This window comes from Protomyctophum parallelum (genome assembly GCF_964188405.1).
Source record: "Protomyctophum parallelum genome assembly, chromosome: 19".
In the NCBI taxonomy this organism is placed as follows: Eukaryota; Metazoa; Chordata; class Actinopteri; order Myctophiformes; family Myctophidae; genus Protomyctophum; species Protomyctophum parallelum.
The window spans coordinates 35,803,184-35,823,490 of NC_139717.1; the positions used below are offsets into that span (position 1 = coordinate 35,803,184).

The 20,307-nt window shown below is 42.8% G+C and overlaps 2 protein-coding genes across 2 annotated transcripts in view; one reads left to right on the forward strand and one right to left on the reverse strand.

Moving 5' to 3' along the window:
* Window positions 1-102: 102 nt before the first annotated feature.
* Window positions 103-15,228, reverse strand: ak9 (adenylate kinase 9; the record flags this gene model as incomplete). Its single annotated transcript, XM_083790589.1, has 35 exons — window positions 103-332; window positions 671-785; window positions 895-997; window positions 1,137-1,235; window positions 1,629-1,798; window positions 1,934-2,130; window positions 2,818-3,035; window positions 3,191-3,337; window positions 3,742-3,943; window positions 4,056-4,266; window positions 4,415-4,633; window positions 4,991-5,206; window positions 5,331-5,393; window positions 6,127-6,490; window positions 7,042-7,160; window positions 7,332-7,616; window positions 7,707-7,907; window positions 8,537-8,673; window positions 8,954-9,151; window positions 9,252-9,311; window positions 9,391-9,476; window positions 9,578-9,686; window positions 9,900-10,050; window positions 10,266-10,387; window positions 10,800-11,122; window positions 11,288-11,427; window positions 11,563-11,664; window positions 11,774-11,848; window positions 12,029-12,139; window positions 12,517-12,687; window positions 12,923-13,035; window positions 14,465-14,561; window positions 14,660-14,712; window positions 14,813-14,876; window positions 15,130-15,228. The coding sequence occupies 35 exons, from the start codon at window positions 15,226-15,228 to the stop codon at window positions 103-105; spliced, it is 5,370 nt and encodes a 1,789-aa protein (XP_083646715.1).
* A 688-nt stretch (window positions 15,229-15,916) lies between these two features.
* fig4a (FIG4 phosphoinositide 5-phosphatase a) overlaps window positions 15,917-20,307 on the forward strand; it is a 78,604-nt gene continuing 74,213 nt past the window's right edge. Inside the window, exons 1-3 of the mRNA XM_083790255.1 lie at window positions 15,917-16,226; window positions 19,088-19,186; window positions 19,880-20,003. Of these exons, the coding sequence (XP_083646381.1) occupies window positions 16,164-16,226; window positions 19,088-19,186; window positions 19,880-20,003 (286 nt within the window). The 5' untranslated portion in view covers window positions 15,917-16,163. The remainder of the gene's footprint in view (window positions 16,227-19,087; window positions 19,187-19,879; window positions 20,004-20,307) is intronic.

Here is a 20,307-nt window from a genome sequence, read left to right on the forward strand (position 1 = left end):
ACTGAGTGAACATTCTGCAATAGTCATGAAGTGCAAAGACTGGAAAACATTCAACATCAAACTGTTCCACGTCCTTACATCTTGTAATACTGTATCTGTGTATCACAATTTAATTGTCACAGCATCCCTGGACCCTGTGGCTCTTGGCATGTCATCTAATGAGAGGAATCTGTGCAACTTAAACTCAAAGTCAATGGGATGGTCACTAGGATGCCTGAAGGACCTGGTCATGTTGTTGACCAGGTAGGGAATGAGCTCACAACTCTCTTCAAACAACGCCAACTTCTTCTTGTACTTCTGATGGACGTAGTCTGAGCTTTTATGGTTGAAGGCTGTGGGGAAAAGTGAGAAAAGGATGGAGGCGAACAAGAAACAGAGGCGAATAGAACCAGGATGAACCAGATGAACCAGATTGTTGGAGAAGCAAGCAAGATGGGAATTAATTATATTTTGCAAACCTCAGATGAAAAAAATAAAGTAATATGAAACAAGTACAAATGGGACCGAATGACAGGCGGACCAACATTGCCATCCTGCCACTAGTGGGGCTAAAATATTAATCGATATATTGGTCAAACTAGGGAAAACCACACTACTGACAAACTACATTTAAGAAATGTGTTAAATGACACATGACTTGGACCCAAGAGCTCACTGAAGTCTCATTTACCTTTCAGATAATAGGCCACATAGAGCAGAGCTGATCTTTGCACACTCATATAGGGATGCTTTGGTTTGCGACGCCCAACAGCTGTCATGGCCTTGATAATGGCTTCTGCAACACCCTGTCATAAAAAAAAACACGAGACAAATCACTTCAGCTGGATGTCTCAGAAGCATACTGTAATTCAAATGTTGTTTGCATTAGTTGTATTCATTGAGTGCAAGTCTCACCTGTTGCAAATAACCCAGCATTGGGAGGGAGGTAAGTTGCACTGGCTCACAAATGGGCGGAAGCTTAATGGGGAGCTTTTGGTCCCAGTACGTTTCAGGCAGCCTGTGTATAAGGTATAGTGTATAAGGTATAGTTTGAACACTAACGCTTCTTAGTCATCGTGGCTCCTTATGTATAGGCTTCATTAAGCTGAAAAACACTTGCCATGCCAAGAACTACTGTGTGAGAGTCAACTCCATACCTGAGAAACTTGTCCTGTTTATGCTCTGTCTCAAACGTGTAAATCTGTTCCCTGTATTCCACAGCATATTCTATGTTTCCTCGAATGAGGGCATCGTATCTGCGGAGAGGTAAATCTACCATTAACACTATGAAACATTGCACCTTAAAGACATAGGGCTGTATTTTGCGTGTCTTAAGTACCAGGTCTTATTCCCTAACTTGAGTAAACAACAGTAATCAATGCTCTTTGGCCACTCAGAATAGCCAAATGGCATTGATCACGCCTCCAGGTCTTTAGTTTACTCAAGTTAGGGAATAAGACCTGGTACTTAAGACAAAATACAGCCCATAATGCTTAGGATCAGATTGTGGCTTCACTGGACAGATAGACACAAAAATTGGTTTGAATATTGATTTTGTTTAGTGATATTTGAGCATGTTTGTAGAATCGTTTTTCTCATTGTGCTTTCTATCAAGAGTGAAGTGGTTTGTGGACTGTGTTGCAGCATACCTCTGCTTTCCATCCAGGTAAGTAACAGGGCAGAAACCCTTCATTTCAAGCTGCTGTGGGAACCGATTTTTCACCTGAACTGCAGTTAGCTTTCTGGGCAGTAGGTGGGGTGGGGGCAATGGGTATGGGCAGCCAGGGCTCACAAACTGATCTGCAGTGGACATGAACCGCTGTGGTTGATGAGGGAAAATATGTTACTGTGTGCTTTGAGGTTCCTTTAATAAATACACATCAAATTATGTAGCATAAATAACAATTGTCCTGGATTTTGGTTTTGCTACAGAATTTGTGTTTTGTACAATCACCTCAAAGTGGTCTCTGCAACACATCCTGTAGTAGTGTCTCTTGTACTCAGCTGCCAGTGCAAGGGATGCAATGTTTGTGGAATCCACTAGGTGGTGGTGCAGAGCCAAGCAGACTGGACAATAGTGGCCAAACTCACCCAGCCGAGACTGCAGCTCCTTGGGGGTAATGCACAGCCTATCAACGCAAGCCGCCTGGCCTGCAGAATTAACACAATTTATAGCTCTTAGTTGAACAGCGATGTATTTCATGGTTCATGTTAAATGTTTTTGCATGATCATGGTATTTCTTACTTTGGACATTACATGGCTATGCCATGCAGATTATTGGTGTTAAACAACCCGAATTTGGACCCAGATCAGGTAAAATGAGGCAAAATGGCAGAAATAATGTTGTTGAATTAATAATTGTCTACTTTAATAAACTCCAGTCATGTTCTACATAGTACTGCCACTCATTTAGAGCCAAGCAAGAGACAAAGCTGGAGACATTTAAAGTCTTTCAAACAATAGAAATGAATAGATATCTGGAATGCAGATGTAACATTAATGCTGACCAATGGAGCTTTGGGACCATCACACTTGTTGTGCTGTGCTGGGCCCGACATAAAGGCAGATGTAGCCTAAGGGCCGATTCATACTCCTATTTTACCGCTGTTTCGGCACTGTAGTGCCGAAATGATTTCGGCTCGTCAGAAATTTTCAGTAGCACCGAAGAGCCGACTTTAGGACGGTACCAGCCCCCCCGAACCTCAAATGACGTCAAATTGTAGGCTCTACAGAGCCGATCCGACTTTTATTCGGCTCTAAAATAGGAGTATGAATCGGCCCTAATAGTATACTGTATGTGTATGTGGTGCAACACGTTCTCTTCCTTCATAACTTACCACTGCGGTTCCTCTCCAGGTAGCTGTAAATGTGCTTCATAGAGACGCAAACCTCCTCTATAACATGGTTCCACACCCACCATTTGCTCCTGAATCCGTCTAGCAGGACCCAGTTATCGTACTGCTGTTGGAAGTATTTCCTCACACCCTCCGCCTCCTGCTTGTAGTGGGAGTTACGGATGTGGAGGATCTCAGGGCTGTCATGCATCAGATGAGGCCTGCCAATGGAGGGGAGTACATTGTATGATTGTATATGATTGTTTATGAATTATGGTGATGACATGAAGTCAGAAGAAGTGAATTATATGGAACTTAAACACTTAAGCTGTCGTGCTAACTGTTCTGCTATAGATGTTACAGTGTGTTCTCTGACTTGTTGGGCTTCATCTTGTCGACCAGGCCTCTCTTCAGCACCTCCACTGTGTCTATTGACAACTCCACTACTATCATGGGAATGATGCTCCGCACCTCCATCAGCTCTGCCTGTTTACGTGTCACAGGGAAGCCATCTAAAACATAGCTAGAAGAAGAAGAAGAAGAAGGAGTAGAAGGAAAAACATCTTTAGATTGTTTCCATAGACAACCTATTGATCAATTAAACAATCAACCAATCAATCAAACTTAATTTATTTAGCACATTTTATACATTGACAGGCAGGATGGTGCATCGTAAATAGGAAAGTTAAAATCAAGGGAACAACAACAACACAACAATACAGATAAAAACCAACACAGGGAATAATAAATGGAGGCTCAAGAAAATGTTAATACATTTTAAAGGAGATTAAAAATAATGTAAATAAGCTATACATTGGGGGACGTGGTATCGTCCTGTTCAGGAGTAACTAGACAGAAAAGATATGCATGTACAGGATCTTTGTTATCATCAATAACTCCCTTTCCTCCTCCCCCTGGGTGTTTTACCCGCGAGTGCTGCAGACCAAGCCCAAGAGCGCCACCTCCAAGCACTGAATGGCCAGTTCATCAGGCACAACAAGGCCCTTGGAGAGGAGATCCTTCATCTGAACTGCCAGGTCTGAGTGGCCCTGAGAGTTCAGCACCATGCGCATCACGCCACCGATGGACAGCCGCGCCAAGCCATACTTCTGAGCAAACTGCTGTGCCACTGGAGAGACAAAAAGTGTCCAAAAAGTGTTGACAGCAGTGAAAGAGTTGATTGATTGAGTTGACTGCAAGACAATGCCAATATCTATCAATATATATTTAGCCAGTCTGACCTGTGGTTTTTCCAGATTTGGGCGGTCCGATGACAGCCACTTTGAGGGGGAGAGGCAGGTTGGGCTTTCTCTGCTTGAGGTACTTAATGGGGTTTTGCATGAATGTGTTACGAGTCTCATTGGATGTAAAAAAGTAGATATACTGGTGGAAGAGTAATGCATGTGTCCTATGGAGTGGATTTAAATGCTGGATCAGGTCTCCATCTGCGTACTAGACAAAGAGAGGTGGGAGACAGGAGGAGAGAGGAAGGGGTGAACATACAGCGCTCAGCGAACATAATATTGGGGTAAACATTAGTAAACAAACACATAATATGTTACTAGTACTGCCAATCAGCTTTTTTGGTATGTCTTCTCACCATGACAGGGTCCCAGCAGCCAAAGGCACTGTGGACCTTGTAGGAGAAGTATAGCAGCTTACGGGCCAGTTTGTAGCTGATAGGCTTGCACTTCTGGAAGAGTGACTCCCTGTTGACCAGCAGGGGCTGGACCTTCTGCAGCAGTTGGTAGCGTACGATTCTTGGCTTACGTGCTGCATTGATAGACACTTTGGGAATATTCTGTTCATTGAGGAGCTCCTGGAGATAATGGAACAAACAAATTAAATTGTAAATTAAGCCTTCAGTTGTTCATTCTGTCTGAGGAGCATTGCCTGAATTCTAGTAGACCCCATGTTGTGTGTGTAGAAATACACCTATAAAGCTGTACTATGGTGTTATATGTAAATCTACCGTTATAGGCATAGTGTAGACTAGTCACTAGAGCATGGGAAAGCATTGCACATAGTCCACAAGTGTGAGGATGGAAATTCCACCAGATTGCGCCTCAGTTGCTTTCTCAGATGTGCACATATGTGTCTCTATGAGTGCTTGTCATTAACTGTAATCTGTAATGATGATGAGGTGTTGGTGGATTTTATGGGTGTGTTTTAGTACCGTCACGCTGCTGAGGCTGTTGTCGTCTGTGTCAAAGCGCTCTCCTATCTCTATCTCCAGCCTCTCAACAGCCGCTTCCTCTGTCTCTTCACTCTCTTCGTCGTCTTCCTCTTCCTCGAGCGGGAACTCAAAGTGCAGCATGGCCTCCACCTCTTCCGCCCTGGTTTCACCCTCTATGTCCTCCTCCTCGTCATCTTCATCGTGATCATCCCTCAGCTGCGAGGTTGTAGAGGCAGTTGTAGCACAGTCAGTATAGAGGACATGTGATGAAGGCTATGCAGATGGCGTGGAGGCACTGGAGGGTGATGATGAAGGTAGTTAGGAGGATGACCTTGCTTACCTTTGGTGATTTAGTCGCTGGCTCGGCCATGAGTCCAGCCCTCCTCTTAGCAATGGCCTCCTCCTGTCACAGAAAAGGACAGACTTGTGATCACTTGAGCAGAGAATTAACGGTAACAAGACAACTCACCCCGTTTCTGTTTTCCTCCCAGAATTCTCCCCAGTGAGGGGTGGGAGAGGCTGGACAGCAGATGGCTGGACTTTGAATTTCTCTTTCATGACAGTACAAATATAATTTATGAAAAGTTACTACAGTGAAGTCTGTTCACAGAAGTTGTAGGATATGTGGGGATTATCTGACGAGGTACCATTTGAGTGGGAAAAACCTTACATATACTAAATAATACAAAATTGTTTATAGGGTCAATATAAGTAAAAAAATATAGCCTTTCCACAGGAGTATCTTTTTATATTTTTCCAAAAAGAATACAAACAGCCAATAGCATATTACAAAGTTATACCCCTCACTGGTGAAAATTCCGGGAGGAAAAACGGGCAAGCACCGGGGTGAGTTGTCCAGTATTCGAATTAACCACATGAACCGTAATCAGGGCATGCTATAATAGGCGAACATTTGCCAAAAACTTGTCTAACACTTGGTGAATCTATAATCTATAATGCATCACAACTCATTGTGAGCTTGTAGTTTGGCTATTTTCGGTGAAGAGATTTGGAAAAAGGAGGTGGCTTAGGATAGACCCCATCAATGCAGTCCAGTATACTGTATAGTAGGGTTAAAATAACTGTTACATTAACATAATAGATGGGGGATGGGTCTCTCTTTCTATCCTATTTGCTAATGCACCCCTGCTACCACCAAGTGATATTTTAACGGTTATTATAATGCAGTGCAATATTTGTCTTTGTAGCTGTGAAAACCACTTGTTTACTGTCTTTATACATGTTTCGACAATGACGGTTGCAGCAGAAAGTACTCGTACCCGTATTTGGTGACGTAGATCACGGAGGACTTGGAGCTGTGTCCTGCGGCGGTCACGTCGCTCCCTCCAGGCCTGCAGGCGAGTGGGCAGCAGTCGCCTCACAATGTCATCCACCTCCACCGCCATGACGACCGCGGCGTCAGGGAAGAGGCGCCGCTGGACCATGTAGCTCACCTCGTCAGCGCTCCGGGGGACACCCTCCAGGATAAAACCTGTGGACCTGATGCGAATCGGGGGGGGGGGCATATACAAGTCAACGTTAAAGTGGGAGGAGATGCGTGCAGCAAGTAGTGAGCAGTGGTGGAAAAAGTACTCAAAGTCAGAACTAAATAAAAAGTCAGAAAATTACAAATCAGCTATTTAAAAAGGCCGAAATGTATACAGGGCTGAAGTGGTTAATGTAAGTTTTATAATAATAATCTAAATCTATAAATTAACTAGTAACTGAAGTTTTCAAATAATTGTCAAAAGAGTAAAAGTACGATATTTGGATCTGAGATGTAGTGGAGTAGAAGTAAAAGTATTAGAAATTGTAAATGCAGTACAGTACACATACCTCTAAACTGTACTTAAGTATAGACTACTTATAAGTAAATGTACTTAGTTACTTTCCACTACTGGTTTCGAGCAGTGCAAAAATACACGCAGAAAAAACGGTAAAAAAAGGAAGGGCGTAGGGGTTGTGAGGAGGAGAGAGATGGAGTGAGTGGAGAGGTCGTTCATAAGAAGAAAAGCACAAATGCTGGGTGCAGGATCAAAGGGTAACTTTACTTGTATGGCTCCTGTTCCCAGTACGGTGCCAGTAACTTATCCAAGATCTCAGGGGTCAACGAATCACCATCAGACAGGTAGGATTTCATGGCTTCCTCCTCCTGGGTCAGTGTCAATTCCTGCCGGACGCAATTAAGCATGCCCGCACAGTCGCACACGCACGCACGCACACACACGCACACACACATACACACACACACACACACGTCACACACTCTAAATCCCATTGGCAACAGGAATGAGTTTCAGGCGTCATCATGACTCACATAGTGAAGGATATGAAAATGTACCTTTGCCTCAGACTCAGGTTCATTGATCAGGGGGGCATCCTCTCTCCCCTGTCCATCCTCTGCCTTGGCTTCCTTTATCAGGGCTTCTATTTCCTCCGGGGGGTCCTCTGGGGTCTCCAGCTCGTCAGCACGGAGCACGCGGTTCTGCGTCTTGGCTAGGATGAGCTCTTGCAGCTGCTCCCTGAAGTCTATATAGAAGATGCCCAGTTGCTGGGCAAGCCACTCGCCATGGGTGCTTTTGCCAGACCCTCTGGTACCCAGCAAAATGACTCGCAGGGCAGGAGGCTTGATGGGTAGAAAAAGAGTTAGGAATCTTTTATTTGCATCTTTGTCTTAATCTGTTCTATTGTTTTTGTTGCATATCTGTCCGCACACCTTGAGCAGATCAGTTTGTGCCACAAACTCTGTGGGGTTTTGAAGGAAGTGTTCCCTGGCCTCGTGACTGGAGAAGTAGTAGGACTTCTCACGGTACTTCGCTGCGATCTCTTCTGTACAGGGCCACAGGACGGTGTGTTCTTTAAAGGCCACAGGACAGAAGTGATGGGTGTCCCCCAGTGATCTTGTGGCTGTTATATCCTGCATTTCATAGAAAGGAGGGACAGGAGTTAAAGATAATTATATCATCCCAGTGTTGAAATAGTTGTGCAAAAGGATCAGATGATCCTGTGCATACACCTGTTCTTCGTTTCCAAAAATGTGTGCATGTGTTACGCCAATCTTATGGAATATACATATTTAGTTAGTTATCTCTTCCAACTCTGCCCAAGGCCTTTGTTAACCGAGATTGTTAACGGAAGCTGACCTGACCCTATCTCACATGAACATCTGACAATCACTGTTCTGACCGGATGACCTAAAGTGTGTGTTACCACCGGTGCCCTATTGATCTTGAGTGCATCCTATCCTACAACAGAAAAGTATTCCTGGCTGAGCCTGCAAAGTGTTTATTTAACTCTGAGCCTGTGTAGGGTCCACTCTTACACTCTTGGCCCCCGGGCGAAACATCTGCATTGTTACTGCTGCCTGGGTCATGAAATAAATAAGAGAGACAAAAGGACTTAAGTGACTGCTGGTATTTTTTTACAGAATAAAATACCTTGTCATGGGCCCTCTGCTCGGGTGTTGGCTGGAGCACAGAATGTTTCAACTTTAAGGTTTTGACTCAATGTCATAGAAGGAAAAAAAATGCTTTTCTTTTGACTGACTTCATTCTCTATCTCTTCTACTTCATCCTCTTCATCACGCTCCTCTGCCTTCTCCATCTCTGCCAGGGCCTGACTATCTTCCTCTTCCTCATCTTGGTCCACACCTGACAGCTCCCAGGGGACTTGCTTGAAAGGCCCTGAAGAACACATGCACGTATTTGAAAGGTAGATTATCATTATTATTAACAGTTAGATACAGCTATCTATAGTATGACATGATATTGTGTAATTGTTTGGACTGTAAACAAAATTGTAAAAGAGAAAATGTAATGTTTACCATTCAAAACCAGATTCTTCCTGACAGATACGGATGCAAATAAATTAAAATGCAAAGTCATACACATACTGTACATGCAAATAGGCGTGTGTGCATTAGTGCACACACACACATGCACGCACAGTACACAGTACACTCACTCTCTAACTGGTCGACCATCTCTCCCACCAGGTCATCAGGGCTCTTGCTGCCAATCTCCAGTATTGAGTAGCTGCCGGCCGTTAAAGAGGATTCCATGCTCTCCCATTCCACCATGAACTGCTTCAATTGTAGCTTATAGTCATCCATCACTGGGCTGTCTGGATAACCTAACTCCCACTCTTCAGGTAAATGCACATCTACAGTGACCCGAAACAGAAGCAAAAATAGGGATGTGTGCGTGCGTGCGTGTGCGTGTGCGTGTGTGTGTGTGTGTGTGCATGAAGAATAAAATCCCACCTTCTTCTTTGATAGTGACAGAACGCAGTGTGTTGTCTGTGTCAGGCATGTCTGGGTTTTCTGCCGGGAAGAAAAGAGTTATAATACGTTAGAAATAAAAGATACAGATAGACAGACACACAGACAGACAGACACATACCATCAGTCTCCTCTGCCACTGTCTCTAGCTTAGCCTGGGATTCAGAAGTTTTGGCAGCCATCTCTTCTTGCTGTTCCTTGCCATTTCTAGAATAGAGATCAAGGTGACCACAAACAACATATAAAAAGAACTGAATGAATAAAGCTCTAATAGTCATCATTATGATGCATCATCCAGAACTACTCACAACATGGCTCGCTTCTCCCTCTCAGACCTTTCCTCCCGCAACCTGATTTTCATTGCCATGTCCACAGAATCCTTGTTCATCTCATAGAGTCTCCTTAAAACTGTTCTTCCTGTAGTTGGTTGTGAATAGGCATGAATTATTATTAATATAGTCTAATATAGTTAGTTAGTTAGTTAGTTTCATTTATTGTCCACGTGTGGAAATTCGTCTTCGGTCTCAAACAGTAAAAAAAAACGGTTACAACAACAGCAACAACACTTAACACAATTATTTTCTCATAGTCTTGTTCTTTTTTTGTTTTGTGTCATGGAGCTTCTCCTACCCTCATTGTGACTGTCTTGGAGGCAGAAGAGGATGTCTGGCATGATTCCAGCGTTGTTCAGCTGTATGGCAGCTAGCTGGGACTGGTTCTTGGGAAAGTTGTCCAGCACCCAACCTGTTCTCATCTCTGCATCTCCATCAGCCTGCTCAATCTGATTGACGTCAGCACCAAATTAACCTCAAATCCTATACAATACTTTGGAGTGTGATGGCGTCATCCACCACTTATAACAGCCTTTGTCGTGAAAATGTTGTTTTTAAAGGTTTATTTCAGTATTGTCCTATGACAATAGCACAACCTCATGAACAGAACATTTGAATATCCTAAATAATGTAAACACACAACAGCTGCAGGAGTCTGACGTACCTCTTTTATTCGCTTCTCCAGCACCTCAGCATACAGGTCAAGGGGAGGTGGTGTGTTCATTTGCTTGGCCTCTCTTAATGCATTCATCACTATGGCCTTCACCTCTGGGTGATCTTCTGTCACTGAAATCAAGAGAAAGCACTTGCCATTAGCCTTTTTTGTATAAAATAGAAAAGTTGGTTTCCAGTCAAAGATAATGTACAAAAACGTTGAGAACCCCTGCATTATGCTACAAATACCTGTAAGATATTTGTAGACAGACTCAGATTCTTCATGTTCATACAACAAAAATAACACAAACAAACACGCACGCACGCACGCAGGCAGGCACGCACGCACACACACACACACACACACACACACACACACACACACACACACACACACACACACACACACACACACACACACACACACACACACACACACACACACACACACACACACACACACACACACACACACACACACACACACACACACACACACACACACACACACACACACAGCACAGCACAGCACACATTATCTCACCCAAATCCTGGCTGCCCTTCATCTCCATCTTCATCTTAATTTGTTCTATGGCGAGGTGGGTTGTGTCTTCTTTCACTTGGTCCAGCCTGTCCTGTTGTAGCTTGGCTACAGCTGGCTGCATCAACTCCTCTACGTCCAGCACCAACGTGCCATAGTGCTGGGCGAGAAGGGCACACAGCGCGCTCTTCCCCGCCTGCTGGGGCCCGATGATGGACACCCTGCAGGGGGCCCTGGGCATCGGAGGCAGCAGGTAACGCCGGGGATTGATGGCAAACTTATGATAGGCCTCCTCAGATGAAAGGATGTAGACCTTGTCCTGAAACCTGATCAGGGGTTGAAGGAGGATTATTCAATCCATATAACACAATCACACAATTTTCCTTTCTGCCAGTGCCACATGATGGCGTATATGAAATACATAAAGTACAGTGACAGAATGTACAGTATCTAATCTGATGTAGCTAACCTCCCACCCACAGATCACTTACCCCACAGAGAACTCAGGCAGTCCGGGGACGGTCCTGCCCTCCTTCAGAGCTACGGGGCAGGTGCGACCCCACCGGCTCCTCCTCCATCTGAAACCAGGGGCTACAGCCCTAGTAGAGGACATCAATCGCAGCAGCTCCTCCTAGAAATGAATACATGGACTCAGGATGGCATTGCCAGACTGATGACGTGGATTCACTCATGATGGTGATCGGGAAAGGCAGGAATCTATGTTCATAGATTACGTTAAAGTGAAAGATGTTGAGTGATCACAGACCGTGCTGATCTCATCTGGCAGTTCTTCGTCCTCATTTCGGTGCAGGCGAACAGGAACAGCAACTCTCCTCACTGCTAAGGATTCTAGACGGGACATAACATACTACAGGCACAGAATGAATGAATACATATGATTTTGCTCAGTTCATGTCAAAGCACTATGTATTTTCTACCAAGCTTCCTACAACGGAGTATAGTTTAGTTTGTCTTACCGTATGCAGCTCCTCAGGGCTGTGATTGCCATCCAATTCAAAAAGGTAGAGTGGGTTATGATAAGCCATGTAGTCCTAAAAGAAGAACAGTCAACTCATTTACTCAAATACCCATAGGAGCTAATTGATATGGCCAATTGTTGTTAATAAACTACTGTAACCTAATTAATTATTAATTAATTAAGGGCTTTAAGATAAATAAATAAATTAAACATCAGATCGGCTAACTGTGAAGTGCTGCCATGTGGAACATACCTCAAGTGGTCTGAGCACTGTATTTTTGTACATGTTGATCCTGAGTAAAGCATTCTTTGTGGAATTCTCTGGCAGCTGCACCATCTGGCCAATCATGTCCCTCAAGAGATGCTTCCACCAGGCACCCAAAACAAGCACGCACGCACACACACACACACACACACACACACACACACACACACACACACACACACACACACACACACACACACACACACACACACACACACACACACACACACACACACACACACACTAGTAAATTGGAAATGTTTCAATAATAACCTACAGATTTAATGAAGGTCTTACAGTACACCGCTAAATTTGTTATGTTAATTTAACTGTACAAATGAAAACATGCTGTAATGGGTGAAATCAACTGAAAGCTCAGCTATTACTGCAAGAGGAAGAATATACTGTTAAGCTGTTGACAGGCAATGTTAGATCCAATGGCAAAACGAGTTATTTTCTTTGTCCATGAGTCATACCTGCTCAGCATCGCCTTGATCTTCATCCTCCCCCACATCCTCGTCTTTGTTCTCTTCCTCACTATTGGAGTTCACCTCCTCTGGGTTCCACTGTTCTCTGAGGTAGGCCTGCCCTGTATCTGGATGCTGCTTCACTCTGGACAGTCTCTGGATCAGGTCCCTGTCTGCACACTGGTGGACATGCATGCGCCAACCAATTTTCAAGTTGACTTGAAATCACGACCACGCAAAGAATTGGATAAAACATTATGGGCAAAGATGGAAAGGCATTTATGTACTGTGGTTAGGTAGCCAACATTGAGTCTCTAGCATACTGTAGAACAAAATAAATGTCTTAACAAAGTAGGACAGGGCAATTTGGGCAAATCATGCAGTGCACTACATAGAAGAAAGAAGGATTACAAACCTTAATGTTTATGATGAAATCAGGTGTCAATTTGAGATTCTTGATCATCTCAATCTGCTCATGTATCTTCAAACACTCTTCTGACATGACGGGCATGCTGCTCAACACATAGCCTGCAGAATCAGAATCAGAATCAGAATCATTTTATTTGTCATTTTCCTATGTACTTGCATACAAAAGAACATGAAATATCGTTTCCCCTCAGTTATTGGCAGTGCAACATAAAACATAGAGCCTATTTAAAAACACAAGCTAAAAACTAAAACCAAACATGGACAAACATTTAAAAAGAGCCCCAGTATGTATGATGACGTGCAATTCATATGGGCAAGTTAAAAGTTACCAACACCACGCACAACTATAAATAAATAAAGTGGCATGGTGCAATCCTTAAAAACAAAACGTTACCAGCACTGTTTTTTTTAAAGTGCTGTTGTGCATCCAAAAGTGCATTTTTTGTCCAGTTCAGTCCAACGCTTCATTCAGTTTTGCCGGGGGAGGGGGGGGAGGGGGGGTAGGGGGCGCAGTTCGTTTATGAGCCTCACTGCACTTGGGAAAAAACTGTTTTTCATCCTGGTTGTCCTTGCCCAAATACTCCTGTACCTTTTCCCTGAGGGTAGGAGCATAAACAGGCCGTGGGAGGGATGATGGGGGTCCCCAATGATGCTGGTGGCTCTTCTGGCACAGCGCTCTTTATAGAGCTCCAACAAGGGGGGAACAGAGGCACCAATGATCCTTCCAGCTGTCTTCACCACCCGATTCAGCTGGTGTTGTTCCTGTGCCTTGAGGCTGCCGAACCAAGAGGTGAAGCTGTAAGTCAGGATCGACTCTATGGTGCCCCTGTAGAAGGTGGTAAGGAGGGGAGTGGGAAGGCCCGCCTTCTTGAGCCTCCGGAGGGGGTAAAGTCTCTGCTGAGCCTTCTTAATGATGGCTGTGGTGTTGATCGTGGAGGTAAGATCGTCTGCCAAATGCACCCCCAGGAATTTGATGCTATTTACCCTTTCCACAGGGGCACCACCGATGGTCAGTGGTGTATGATGGCAGCTGCTGGCTCTCCTCCTAAAATCAACCACCATCTCCTTTGTTTTGTCCACATTCAGAAAGAGGTTATGTGAACTGCACCACTCTGTGAGCAGATCCACCTCCTTCCTGTAGTCAGACTCATCATTTTTACTAATGAGCCCCACCACAGTAGTGTCATCAGCAAATTTGAGGATGTGATTACTGCCAAATTTGGCAGAGCAGTCGTGGGTCAGCAGGCTGAACAGCAGGGAGCCACAAGGTGCCATTAGACTAAGATTTAGACTCTTGTAGATGTATTTTATAGATTCTGACATTTTCAATCTGTCATGAATCGACATAATACATCTACGAGAGTCTAAAACTAAAGAAAACGCACATTGCTAGCTTATTTCTGTCAGACGCAGCCAGGAGGACTTCCTTTTTTTGCGTTTGGAAAATTCAGGTAGTATGTCTGGTTACAAGCGTACTGAACCAGATATTGTATCTTGCGGTACACTTGAATTGTGTGAGATGATTTACCATAATGCTCAACATCTGGTGACTGGAGTCTTTTAGTAATCAGTTGGATCACTGTCTCTTCTGGAATACTTCTCCCCTCAGCCAATATATTCAAGAGCTGAAATTATGAGACCAGACAAAAGGAGGAGACTTTAACAGGCTATACAACAGGCAAGTAAAGTTGTTCAGGGCAGAAACCATGCAGCCAATTCTCACCTCTATGCCTTGCTGTGTTTGTTCTTTGATGTGAGTGTTGAGCAATTCTGTATCTAAAATATTACAGAAAAGATTCAGAAACATAGTTCACATATTTACAACCGTATACCATGGACACTATACTGAAACAGGTGTGATAACAAATGTACTTGCCATCGATCAAGATGCACCGCCAGGACTCTGCAATTCTTTTGGCCAAAGTGGATTTGCCAACACCCTGCCACAAAGGATTTAGATGTGCTTCAGACACAGGTTATGCACATGACATGTGGCCACATTTTGTGTGTGTAGAGAAAGAAGAAGCACTTCAAGCACTGTGATGAGACCAAATGCCTTCTGTTAATTTTATGCTTACGGCTTACGGCATACATTTAGGTTACAGTTAGATCAGGCTTATGGTATTTTGGTTATAGTTTAGTGTATAGTTAGTGTATAAGTGAGTGGTTGTTGTTATGATGAATGTATTATACCGGCTTCCCAACAATGATGAAACAAGTGGGTTTGGCAAGAAGAATCTCTCTCTCAGCTTCATCTTCAATTAGGTTGTCGACATACCGGTATGTCTCCATAGATAGATCGAGGGTCTCTTTTGCAGTTTCTACAAAAGTTAAATCAATAATTAAATAAAACAAATGGGATTGAACACGGGCTGTAGCCCTAGAATGGCTGTGATATTACTTAGCCTACATGTCAGTCATGTAAGGAAACGCATGTAATATCACACAGCCATGTAGGGCTATCTATATAGGGCTGTAATTACTATAGGGCTATTACTATAATAAGGCCAGAAGTGTGCCCACAAAATGGCTTTAGGTTACTCACCCTTAGTTTGATTTATAATGACAGCAAATCCTTGCGTTTTTAACGTTGAATGGTTAACCAACTACCAAGATCATCTGAACCTCGTTGCCGACAGGTTACTGACAATTCACAAAGGTGGTAATGGTAACTATAGTAACCAGCAAACTAATAAACCATGCAGGACAGCAGGAGCACTTTCTTGGGTAATGATGTAACGGGCGTGAAAACAGATAGGAGGCATAAACATATTAACTGTAGAAAATACGCATTTAAATACTGTAATGACAAGACTAACTCAAAGTCGACGTCACGACGCACTTTGGGCAAGTATTCTCAAACTTGCAACAGCATTTCTGCCCCCCCCACCCTTCCCCTTCCAATTACTCCGAACCTTTTTGTCTGTGCGCGGTGCCCGTATCAGCTGACGAGAGGAGCTCACTGTCACCTGACTGAAAACAAATGGAGGGATGTTGCTTACATCTCTGAGCTATATTCCTATATTAGTGGAGCCTTTCGTGAAAAATTGTTATTTGCCACGTTTCTGATTATACGAAGCTTTGTAGCAGCTGGTTTGGCCCTCTTGAAATGCATATTATCCGCTAGAGTTGGTGTTTAACGTATGCGGTTAGCTAACATTAAGCTAACAATCTCTGTTGTTGCAACTCTTCTGATTTAGTAAGAAAATATAATAAGAAATCAAACCATGCCTCAGTCAGCGGGTTTCATCAGCGGTGTACAGAGGATGGTTTTGTACGAAACCAGAGCCGTAAGTTTTATATTATTCAGATTTTATTTGATTGTTATGGTAACATTGGCCTCCACAACTCAGCATGGTAAGAAGAATCATTCTATTCTATTTTTGGTTTCTTCATGCACAAAGTTGTACGTTGCAAGTCCTAACTGTAAACACTATTGGGAATAGCAAATTATGTTTACATGATGCAAGATTGCAAGGCATGAATGTGAATGGTTATTTTTTTAATGCTTTAAAACGCTCCTCCTATCTTTCCCGGCCAGTTCCATTAGAAAATATGCAATATGTAGGCCTGAACAATTACTGTCATATGTACGAGCGTCATGTGAACCATTGCTATATTATCATGTGGTTTTATTATGAAGCAGTACATTGAGAAAGAATTGTGAAGAACTTGAATTCTGAATGGCTGACCTTAAACACTAGATGGCAGTACAAGAGAGCTTGACGTTTTGCTGGAACACCACCAGAGACGGGGAAACAAAACAAATATTGGCTTTTATCATTCCTCACTGTTTCATCTAAGACCATTTTCATGCCTTGTTTCCAGTGATTCTGAACCTTTATGGTCATGGTCATGGTCATGGACTCCTGTTTTTTATAATCAGACTGAGGGGGCAAATATCTCACAACGGGTATAAAGGGCTAGTATATGTAATTTGTAAAATAAAATAGCAAATTGTGCCTGATTTGCTGGGACCAGAGTACATGGTGTGTATATGTTTAACTAGCTCTCAATGATGACTTAAGAAATATGTGGATTAAAGGACCCAATGCCAGAGTGCAATTCGTCTTCGATTGTGACGTAATGACGATATGTTTTAGTGTTGGGAGGATTAAAGGTAATGTTCCTGTGTATACATGTATGTAACCTGGTCCCAGCAAATCAGGCACAATTTGCTGTTTTATTTGCATACGCATCAAAAGTGGCCGTTTGGCTGGGACGGATTTTGGCGCAAAGTAACCACAGTATACCGCTAATCAACTTACAAATTACATATATATAGTATATGTATGACTAGCTCTCAATGATGACGAAAGAAATATGGTCATGTATGTAATCTGGTCCCAGCAAATCAGGCACAATTTGCTGTTTTATTTGCATACGCATCAAAAGTGGCGGGTTGGCTGGGACGGTTTTTGGCGCAAAGTAATCACAGTATGCCGCTAATCAACTTACAAATTACATTATGTATAACTAGCTCTCAATGATGACGTAATAAAGATGTGGATTAAAGGACCCAATGCCAGAGTGTAATTGGTTTTCGATGGTGACGTAATGACGATATGTTTTAGTGTTGGGATAATTAAGGTAATGCTCTTATGTATACATGTATGTAATCTGGCACCACTGCCATATCAGGCACAAGTAGTCATTACGTAACATGCATAAAGTAGGTAGGTAGCAAATAGTTAAACCTAATCAACATTTCAAACTTCCTTCACAGAGAAACTGAGATTTGACAGTTTGTAGCAGTCGAAAGTACTTGTGCGCTCTGCAACAAGCAAGTATGCACTCGACAGAGTGCAGTTCTAGTTTTGATTTAGTTTTAGTCATAGCCTTTTGAATAATTAAATTAAGTTTTTAGTTTTAGTCATAATGTACTAGTCACCTGAAATGTTTTATTGTTAGTTAGTTGACTAAATATCATAGGATTTTGTCGACAAAAATGCATTTTGGCAGGCCTTGATGGCATCGTAATGCCTGATTTTACACTGAGTTGCATGCAACACCTGAGCGCAAATAAACAAAATTATCTCTTCTCCACTAGTCACTAGTATTTAGTCATAGGGGGGTACAAACTACAGACTCCCCCGTGTTACCGGCTGATACCGACCATAAGCCCCTCCCGACTTACTGCTTCTTTCCCCATCATTTTCAGTTTCAAGAAAGGGTTTAATAATTAAAATGGCCGTATCGGCACAAGGAGTTCTCCCTGAGTGTAACACATGAACAGAAAGTCTCACACCACTATGTGAAATGAAATGACTTGCAAGAAGTGACATTACATTCATGGAACATGCTGTACTGAAAATCCTCATTGTTAAATTTCCTGATAATTACTGTAAAAGGAAGGGTTACCGACCGTATAATAATAATTAAAGTTTTAACTAAAAGTATTGGAGTAAAGGTACAATATTTAGATCTGAGATGTAGTGGAGTAAAAGTATTGGAAATTGGTAATACTCAAGTAAAGTACAAATACCTCAATTGTTTTTGGAAAAGAATGAGGACCCCCTGGACGACGGAGGATACTACAGAAACAAAAAAGTAATAAAATGAAAAACCACGGCCCCTTTCATATTAGAAGGACAATATCAGTCACCAGAAAAACAGACGGGTGTTTTGATGAATCTATCATGGTTAAAATTGAGTTTGAAGTTCACTTTCCACCTCTGCTATTGAGACATCCTGTGTCTGGCTTGACACGACTGGTGGACAGTGGAAGGTGAAAATCCAATTTATCCCCTGAGCAGGCAGGCTCTATTGTCATGTCAGTACTTGTGCAGGAGGCTTGGGTGCAAATTCATCACAGGACATGAAGATTACATAGTGCAGCTTTTATGTAATCCATTTGTAACTCAAAGTCGTACGATTAGTCACACACGTTACCGCGGTGAAATCCGTTCTCCGCATTTGACCCATGTCTTGGAGCGTTGAGCCGCAGCGTGTGCTGCGATCGGGAATCATTAGTTGATTAGTTTTTGGATGAACTAACTATGCATGTGTACAAATGGAACAAATAATGGTATAATTTGTGAAGTGTAGGAACTGGCTGAAAAGATCAAAGTAAATTGTGTGTGTGTGTGTGTGTGTGTGTTATGACAAAGAATTGTGATAGGCCTAACAGGGTTTTTAAACATTTTTGCAGAGGTATTTTCTGGTGGGGAGTAATCAGGCCCAGACCAAACACCGCGTTCTGAAGATTGACCGCACCGAACCCAAGGACCTAGTCATAATTGATGACAAGGTGAGTGGCCCACGCTGATGTCCCGCCACAGCACAGTGTAAAACCATGCGTAATTTACACTCTTATGTAATACAGTAGGCAACGAACGCCTGGGGGAAAACTTTACAATCATTCAATCTGGCTGGCCCAATATAATGTACATGACAGCTTAGCTGATGAGTGCTTCTCTCCACCACTCATTACCACAATCTGTGAACCGGTACTTGATTTGTTGTTCTCATTGTGGGTGATTATGATTATTATGGCTTTGTTATTATAAAGTATCCATTACGGAATTTACGGTAATATCCATCAGCGTGTTCCTGTAAATATTAGACCCAGTGAGTGCATGCAATTTTTTTTCATTTGACTGGCGTTTTTATGAACAGTGACTGAGAATGTGTTAAAGAGCCAGATGTGATTAGTCTTAACAGAAAAAGCAATGTGGTAGTTTTAATTTCTCCTGGTTCATGTGCAAAGAAAATTGTCTCTTAGAATTACTATACTGTACCTAATCCTGAAAAATAAGAAATTCCAGGCCAATTCTGAAATGTTTGCGTTCCCCAAGTTCTGTCTCCAGCAAAACTACATATTTTGTCTTCATTTCTTACCTGTTTTAATTAAGTTGGTTTGTGCGTGTTTCTTTGACTATCTACTTATCTGTCTGTCTCTGCCTGTTTTTCTTTTCTTTTTGTAATTGTGCCTGGTATCCAGCATGTATACAGCCAGCAGGAGGTCAGAGAATTGCTAGGACGCCTTGATCTGGGCAACCGCACCAAGATTGGCCAGAAGGGGTCCTCAGGCCTCTCCAGGGCTGTCTCAGCCTATGGCATTGTGGGTAAGAAAGATCCCTCCACCTCCACCTCAGGTCTAAGTAATGTCTAGTTTAAAGTAACCAAATTACTGGACAATAATAATAGAACTAAAATATGAATAGGATCGTATATAATGCATGCATGTCCAATCTCTTCATCCATGTGCTGGACAGTACAAATAATAACTAGAAAAAGTGCCCTTCTGGGCACAGGTCTCCACCAGGATTTCTTCCTCAGCCTAGTGGGAATATGCGTGCACAGTTTCATCGCAATCGGACGCTGCGTTGAGGAGTTGTGGCGAATTGTACAAAGCGGGCTACTCCTGAA